Source organism: Amia ocellicauda, chromosome 17 (assembly GCF_036373705.1).
Source record: "Amia ocellicauda isolate fAmiCal2 chromosome 17, fAmiCal2.hap1, whole genome shotgun sequence".
NCBI classification, from domain to species: Eukaryota; Metazoa; Chordata; class Actinopteri; order Amiiformes; family Amiidae; genus Amia; species Amia ocellicauda.
In genome coordinates, this window is record NC_089866.1 from 12,287,102 (window position 1) to 12,295,400 (window position 8,299).

At 47.3% G+C, this 8,299-nt stretch overlaps 1 protein-coding gene across 7 annotated transcripts in view; it reads left to right on the forward strand.

Annotated features, from left to right (window-relative positions):
• The window catches only part of LOC136712281 (trinucleotide repeat-containing gene 6A protein), a 37,957-nt gene that overhangs the window by 27,262 nt on the left and 2,396 nt on the right, over window positions 1-8,299 (forward strand). For 2 of the 7 annotated variants that reach the window (XM_066688751.1, XM_066688752.1), the window contains 17 exons: window positions 311-520; window positions 954-1,126; window positions 1,441-1,527; window positions 1,625-1,676; window positions 2,065-2,207; window positions 2,513-2,683; window positions 2,897-3,034; window positions 3,170-3,307; window positions 3,667-3,741; window positions 4,108-4,549; window positions 5,097-5,234; window positions 5,348-5,509; window positions 5,750-5,890; window positions 6,365-6,472; window positions 6,789-7,007; window positions 7,283-7,353; window positions 7,767-7,906. In XM_066688751.1, the coding sequence (XP_066544848.1) occupies window positions 311-520; window positions 954-1,126; window positions 1,441-1,527; window positions 1,625-1,676; window positions 2,065-2,207; window positions 2,513-2,683; window positions 2,897-3,034; window positions 3,170-3,307; window positions 3,667-3,741; window positions 4,108-4,549; window positions 5,097-5,234; window positions 5,348-5,509; window positions 5,750-5,890; window positions 6,365-6,472; window positions 6,789-7,007; window positions 7,283-7,353; window positions 7,767-7,906 (2,608 nt within the window). The remainder of the gene's footprint in view (window positions 1-310; window positions 521-953; window positions 1,127-1,440; window positions 1,528-1,624; window positions 1,677-2,064; window positions 2,208-2,512; window positions 2,684-2,896; window positions 3,035-3,169; window positions 3,308-3,666; window positions 3,742-4,107; window positions 4,550-5,096; window positions 5,235-5,347; window positions 5,510-5,749; window positions 5,891-6,364; window positions 6,473-6,788; window positions 7,008-7,282; window positions 7,354-7,766; window positions 7,907-8,299) is intronic. The other 5 variants (XM_066688757.1, XM_066688758.1, XM_066688755.1 and 2 more) reach the window with 4 other exon arrangements.

Below are 8,299 nucleotides of genomic sequence, written 5' to 3' on the forward strand. Positions count from 1 at the left end.
GACATTTGCTTCCCAACATTTTGATCTCATTTGAGGCTTTCAGCATGAACCTTTCTAAAAATGTAGAAAAATGATTATGGCTTTAATTTTACTCATAATTTAAAATTTCATTAGAGAAATGTAATTTGTTGAAAATGTTTAACCAAATTAAGTGGCTTTACAGTTGATTCTGAACTAGATTTTCCAAAGATGACTTTCAGATCACTTGTTTTTCATATATTCATGTCCCAAGACTTTCAGCTTCTAATGTCAGGTTAATGGTTTATTTTAATTGCAACACTTGTATCCTTACTCATCTCCTATTCCACAGGATGGGGGGAACCATACGCACCGCCACCGCCTAAAGTGGAGTCCTCGTGGGGGGAGTCCTCTGCCCCTCCTGTGGCTGTGGACAATGGCACGTCAGCCTGGGGCAAGCCCATGGATACAGGTACGAGCTGGGAGGAGCCGGGTGGGGAGAGCGCAGGTACAGGCAGCTGGAGCGGCGCCACGGTGGGACAGCAGCCACAACACAAACCCGGTGAGCCTGCCGACCAAAGAGCAGAGACCCGGGGGGTGGCGGGGTAGCATTGCAGAGAGCGGTGCAATCGGAACCATCTCTTTAAATTGACCTGTACCTGTTGAAAGCATTTTCTTCAATATGTAAAGGGTTCTTATGTGGGTGAAATCAGATGGGCTTCACTAAACAGTCCTGCCCTTTCATGGCTTTGCTACGATGCCTGTGGCGATCCTATAATTTACATTAGTCTCGCAAAGGAGCGGTCTGAGAGGGCCCTGCGGTATTTCGCCACATCCGCCACTCGCATTAAATAACCACTGTGAGTAGCCACACTGCACAGCCTTGCAAAATCAACTCTTATTCTCTTCTGAAAGGACATGAGTTTGGGAGTTGACCGTTGCTCCTTGCTTTACTGGTCCATGACTGAGTGGTCCTCTCTGTGTTGTGATGCTAGGACCCAAACCTATGCAAGACAGCTGGTGTGGCGAAGAGATAAGCATGTCTGGGACAGGGCAGCCAAGCTGGGAGGAGGAGGATGTGGAGATCGGGATGTGGAAGAACAACCCACCCCAGGAGATGAGCCCATCTGGGAACTGGCCTTCATACATGAAGAAGATGCCTCCAAAGGTGAGATGGAGAGGGGAGCTGGTTTCTTAGTTGTATTGAATTCCTTCCCCTGAAATGAATCCTGCTGTCTTGTTTAGTGTCCCAGAAGGAGATAAATCTGTGGTCAAATTCTGAAACCTGAACCAGTAACTCATGTCTAGGACAGGGAGTGTGGACAAAGTGTTTGATACTTTAACAGAACTGTGCTTTAAGGATGGATTACCTGTACACATCCTTTACTTTGTATTACATTTTGCTCTGGTCTTGAGTAAATGATTGATATCAATTTCAGCTCAATTCGATTTTTCTTTTTTCTTCTCTCCCCCTCCCTCCAGGGCAATGTTAAAGGAGGTAGTAGCAAGCAGGATGATGCGTGGATGAATCAATTTGTGAAGCAATTTAACAACAATATTGGTTTCTCTGTAAGTATGTCTTTTTAGTTTGTGCAATTTGAGTAAGAGCACAAAATTAAAAACTGAACTGAACCTAAAGGTCAAATGCCTGGATTTGTTTTTTCAGAGGGAATCTTCTGAAGAAGCCCTGAAGAGCAATAAGATGGAAATGCCTACAGGTAGCGCATATGTTTATTTACAATAGAAATGTTGGCATAAAATCATTGCAGGAATGTCTATAAAGGTTCTTAAGATGTCAGTAACAATAATGTTTGGAAACCGGAGATCTTTTATGCCATCAAGAGCAACCTTTCTATGTTAAAAAAAAAAAAAAAATGCTCTGAGGATCTCTGTCAAATATTAAACCCAGTCTTTCAAAAGCAGTTACATGTAATTACTTTTAATACCATGCATGCTAATTGTACAATTGGAGACCGACCAAGCCGAAACATGCCTTTGATTTCCCTTAAGGATTTGAGGGCTCTAACTATTTTTGCTCTGCTTTCTCTGAAACTTCGGAGAGCTTGTCGCAGCGTGAATGTAAAACTAAGGTTGTCTTTTCCACAGGGATGATGGCCGATAAACGCATGGACGTGGACAAGCACGGCCTGAATATGGGAGAGTACAACGGTGTGATCGGCAAGAGCCCCGGGTCACGCCACCACATTTCCAAAGAGTCTTCCATGGAGCGCAGTCCCTATTACGATAAGGTGAGGTTGCACTATAACATGGCAACAACATTGCCCCATTCCAGAGGTGGTGGAGGAGTAGTGGAGTTTGGTTGAATATGCTGCTGGATCATTGTTTATTTGTGAGGGACAGGGTCCTCGAGCTTTGATCTCCAGCTCTTATTTTTTTGCTCGTTATTCTAACTTGGGTTTTCTTTCCTTCCTTCCTTCCTGCCTGTCTTTCTCTCCCTTGGGATGCTGGGCTTTCATCTGGTCTCTTTCTGCTCCTGCTCCCGATGCCGCTGCGCCTATCGCTGCCTCTTTGCTTGCTGGCCGGTGCTGTGCAGCTATCTCTGTCCCTGTCTGGTCAAGATGGCATTGTAGCAGAAGAGCCCCCAAATGTACAGTTTTCATCTAATCAGAATATGAAGCTTCCCCCTTCGAGCAATGCACTACCTAATCAGAGCCCTGGCAACATGTCTGGGCTGAACCTCCAAAACTTGAATTCGGTTAGACAGGTGAGTCGTGTGGGGGTGTGGATAGCAAGCGCTTTTGGAAATTCTCTACTGCTTTGTCACGACCTAAAAAATTAATTTGTGGCAAACGGAAACTAAACCTCTTAAGTGTAGAGGCGTGCTGGCTGAAAGGAAAGCACTCTTCAGCCTGCCATGCCTTGCTGGTGTCCGGTGTGAGCGGGAGGATTAACATGCTCTCCTGTCCTGTGTCTCCAGAATGTCAATCCCAACATGTACAGTGGCAGTAATGCAGCAGCACAAGTCAGGAGCACACAGCAGCCTCCAGCACAACCTCTGAACTCATCTCAGCCTAATCTCCGCGCTCAAGTGCCTCCTCCATTGCTTTCCCCTCAGGTAACACCTCTCCGCTCCTCCTGTGGGCTTCCGCTCTTCGGCAATTCAGTTTAAAAGGGTGCGACTCAGAAAGCCATGGGCTTGCGCCTCCCTCCGTCTTGGAGAGGTTAAAATAACTCTCTCTCTCTCTCTCAGGTTCCGCCATCATTGTTAAAGTACCCTCCAAACAACGGAGGTCTGAATCCTCTGTTTGGGCCGCAGCAGGTCGCTATGCTAAACCAGCTCTCCCAGTTAAACCAGCTCACCCAGCTTTCCCACATCTCTCAGCTGCAGGTATGGCTCGCTGGACAACTGGGTTATGCCTTGAATTAATTAAATGCATGTAGTAGTAGTACAAACTTAGATGATGTGAACATCAAAACGAATGATAGACTGTAAACCCAGTTATCAAAAAAATGCTGCTTTTCTGGAGATAAAATGAATCGCAAAACAGAGGATGGGTACAGCGCATCAGTGGAGGTATTATGTGATTAACATCCTAGTGAATATCAAATCTATATATTCCATCTAACCTAATTTGAGTTGATATAAAAATGAAAGTGCCCCTTTGTTTGAAGTGAGAACTGTCACATTGGCCTCATTCGTAGCCTATAGTTCCCAGTGGTTACAGTCGGCTCTGCTTTCTGTCACAGCGGCTCCTGATCCAGCAGCAGAAGGTACAGAACCAGAGGAACATGCCCCTGGGTCGGCAGCAGCAGGAACAGCAGGTAGGGGGGGACTGTGGGTCTGTGTGGTGTGTAGTCGATTTGCCATTTTTGTAATGGAGGACTTACTGAATTTCCCCATCCTTCGAAGAGATGCCCAATTCAGTTTACAGCTTTACCTTTAGTTCCAAGAAGGTGGCAGTCACTTACAGGATTTGTAGTTTCTAATTGTTAGTGAGAAACGTGAGCAGGACCTTTAACTGAGCTTGAGATGTTGACCACAGCTCTCGCCTACATTGTCGATCATCTCTTCATACTTCCCATTCAACATCTGCAATGGTCTTCCCTCCATTTTATTCTCCACGTATTGAATCGGCCTCTCCATTTCAGACTCGCTCATTTTTTATTTTATTTTTTTCTCTCTCTCAGGGTCGCCCTCTTAGCCAGTCTCACCAGATGATGCAGCCCCCGCGCCACCTGGACCCCTCCCTGATGAAGCAGCAGCCTTCCCCCCAGCCGCCCTCTCTGCACCAGCCCGGCCTCAAGTCCTACCTGGAGAACTTCATGCCCCCGAACGCTCCTGACTTGCAGAAAGAGCAGAGCGCACTCAGTTCGTTCAGTAACTTCCCTCTAGGTGGGTTTTCTTCCCATCCTAACCTAGGTCAGTCAGACTCTCTCTTGCACCAAGCTGTGAAGCACCCCATGATGCCTGGCTCAGACGTTTCAGGCTGTTACCCCGTTGGCAGTAATCACAGTCATAGCCTTCTTAGCCCTCCCTTGAGCAACGGCCATGCTGGGCCAGTGTCGCCCATCCACCACCGGGCCGGGAGGACGTTTGCCGGCCACGAAAACAACAGTATGTCGGCAAGAGGTGAATAAGTCTGCTTTTCTTAATCTACCCATCCGACCTGGTTGCATCCCTTCCCCTCTGCATTGTTCCAGACAGTTTCACACCAGCAAAAGGTTTGGGGAGGGTGGGGGGTGTGGAGTGCTTAAAATGTGAATCGTTTAAGTTGGGGTGTAGGACACAGATGGCACATACGAGTGTCCGCATACACGCCAGCTTCATGGTGCATTTCCATTGAAAGGATTTTCCCATCTTCTGCCGAAGAGCATGTTCATTCGAGGTGCAGTGTAAAACTGCTCACTTCAATGGCTTGGTGTCCTGGCTACTCTCTGAGTTTGCTGCTTGTAATTTGACTGACGAAGGTGCTGCAGTAAATGGCGCCGGAATGTGCATGACCGCGTCCCCTCGGCAGTGCAATCTGAGATCTGGGCTTTGTTCCATCTCCCGGTTCCCCTGCCCAGCGAATACAGACGAGGGTACGAGGGACAGAATGTCCTGCTCAGGATGTTCCCTGCTTCACATGTATAGTTTTACACTGACAACTAAACTTTTTTTTCTCTCCTTCTTCCAGGCTTGAATTCAAACTTGAATGTAAACAACCTGGATATTGGCAGTATTAGTTTTAAAGAGCCACAGTCCCGGCTGAAGAAATGGACTGCCTTGGACATTTCCGTTAACTCCCCATTAGATCAAAACTCCAGCAAACCTGGTACGTCAGTCGCTTTCAGATTCAGTTACTGACTTGTGAAGATGCTTACATGGTGGCGAGTGAAGTTGACTTGGTTTTTCTACTTTGTCCCCCCCCCACTCATTCCTGTGCAGGTGCTATTTCCTCCGGGCTGAGGCTAGATGATTCTCCCTTTGGTCCGTTTGATTACATGAACACCAGTAGCTCTCCTGTCAGTCCTCCTGGATCTGTGGGAGACGGCTGGCCCAACCGTGCCAAATCGCCTCATGGCTCCAGCAATGTCAACTGGCCACCAGGTCAGTGGGTTACTCCCTTTTGTGTGTCTTGTGTGCGCCAGCTCGGCTCACAAAAGATAATGGGGATTTTGTGTGTTTTGTGGGGGGGGGGGTGGGATTGTATCACAGGGGGCCTCAATTCCATAAAAAAGTGAAGCTTTTCTGAGTAAAAGACCATTAAAAATGTATGGCTGCATTACTGTTATTAATAGTCAACAATTACACTGTCTAATGCCTTTTTTTAATTTCTGCATTTTTAAGAATTTCGCCCTGGTGAGCCTTGGAAAGGATATCCAAACATTGACCCTGAAACTGACCCTTACGTCACTCCCGGCAGTGTGATTAATAATCTCTCCATTAATACTGTCCGGGATGTTGACCACCTCAGGGACAGGAACAATGGTAAGTTCAATGGCCTCCGCTTATTTTGGGGGGTAGGTGGTCTCTCTTGAACTCTGCTTTAGACCCATCAGTCAGTCTATTTGATGTAGAACCCTTTACAATGTTGCCACAGAGCACTTCACACATTAAAGCCACAACACAAGCTTGTGCTATTAATACAGAAAACAAGTCAAAGTAAAGTGTTACTGTTAGGCACAGAGAGGGTTCTGTAACTCAATCTGCTTTGTGCGGTTGTCACCAAGGCCTGTCAATAAGGTCGACCAGTGCATGCAGGCGAATTGTCCAGGAGAGGCTTCCACTCTGTTAGCACCCAGAGTAGACCGTGAAGGGCTGTGCTGTGATTTGTGATGTCTGAGTGCATAAGGAGAGACACGGTGTGGGTGACGCTTGTGCTGTGGATCAGGGATTGGGAGGCGGTGGGTGGTCTGTGTGCTGCTGTGCTGTCATCACACCGTCAACTGCTTGTCCCTGCAGGGTCAACCTCATCTCTGAACACCACGCTGCCTTCAACTAGTGCCTGGTCATCCATTTGTGCCTCCAACTACAGTGGTTCCCTCAGCAGTACAGCACAAAGCACTTCGGGTGAGCTGGGCCTTGTGACTGCGCCGCCTGCATTGGACTCTTCCACACCGCTCTGTGTGTGGAAGAGATCTCTCTGCAATGGCTGAGTGCTTCAGTTTTTTTCCTAGAGCAGTTGTGGATTTTTTTTTTACATGGAACATGGAATACTATAAAACTGCTTTAAGATATATCTAACACTAAATCAGACCCAGATGTTTTGCTAGTTCTGTTTAGTTTACATATTGCATGTGTTGAATGTAGATCAATTTCAAATTGAATAACCTGCCCCCCTCCCCCACCTGTAGACTATTCATCTCTGTTCTTTCCCCAACAACAGCCAGAAACAGTGACTCCAAATCCACATGGACTCCTGGTGCAGTCACTAACACCTCTCTGGCTCACGAGCTGTGGAAGGTTCCTCTGCCACCGAAAGGCATCACCGCTCCGTCCCGCCCGCCCCCCGGCCTGACTGGCCAGAAGCCCCCATCATCCTGGGATAACAGCTCACTGAGACTAGGGGGGGGCTGGGGTGGCTCTGACTCCAGATACACCCCCGGTGAGTGCGAATCATCAGACCAGGGGTGCAGGGCACCAGGATTAGTAATGATAGTCATGGCCTATAAAGAGTTAGCTCAGTGCAGGTTGTCTGAAGAACTACAACCCTGTGTTTAGAAGCAAGTTTAGCCAATGTACTGGTCCAGTCACTGTAAGGTTTGCAGGCAGGATGGGGGCCCTTGTCAAGATACCGTGAAAGATCTGCATCCCCCTTGTGATTGTGTATTGTTGTGTGGCCTGCTGACCATTGTTCACTGGGTTCTCCTGTGTTGGCAGGTTCCAGTTGGGGCGACAACAGCTCAGGGAGAACAACGAATTGGCTTGTTCTCAAAAATCTCACACCTCAGGTTGGTTCTGTCACTTCACAATGCACGTCTGCACTGTCAGTAGAGAAAATAGAATGCTGTACTGTGGATGCTTGACAAACAATATACAGGGAAATGTATTTTTAATAAATAGATTTGATTTAAAGTGAAACTTCTTGCTCAGTCTGGAAAGAAATGTCTGGGAAATTGAGCATTTGTTTTAATTCTAGCCTCCTTTTAGTCGGTATTTAGTATTTCATGGCTTATAAGCTTGCATTTATTTATTCCTCCCATGACTGAGATTAATAGTGCTATAAACTGCAGTTGTCCTGCTGGAAATGGGGTTCTGGCAACATGATTAAATTCCAATACTGTGCCCTGGGATTAAACTGTAATCCATGGTTGGCACTCTGTGATGGTGTTTGAGTTGAGGCATTGTGGCGTTTGTTCCTCAGATCGACGGCTCCACTCTGCGGACTCTCTGCATGCAGCACGGTCCACTGATTACATTCCACCTGAACCTGCCCCACGGCAACGCTGTCGTCTGCTACAGCTCAAAGGAGGAGGCAGCCAAGGCACAAAAATCTCTGCACATGTAAGTACAGGCCCCTGCAGCTCTCTTCACAGGTGTTTTTCTCCAGCCCAGGTCATCATCATTCTACAGCCCATTCCTTAAACCCCGTTGGCAGTGTTGTTGTGTGTTTGTGTTTGAGATCTAAGATGAGCCTGCAGTGCCCCGTAATGAGATTCTTCTTGCTGCAATCTAGATGTGCTCTGCCAACACGAGGCTAAAGATAAAGGAGAATTAGGTTTGGGAGTTCAGCTGGAGACCAGACTGATTTTAATAGTGTGCCTCTCCTATTGGATGTACTTCAACAGAGCGAGATACTTCAGAGTACAGGGTTATCCTTGGCTGCTGTTATTCGGCAGATTTTTCCACACAGCTGCGTGAGGAGCTAGTATCGTGGGACAGCACTGGCACAGACCG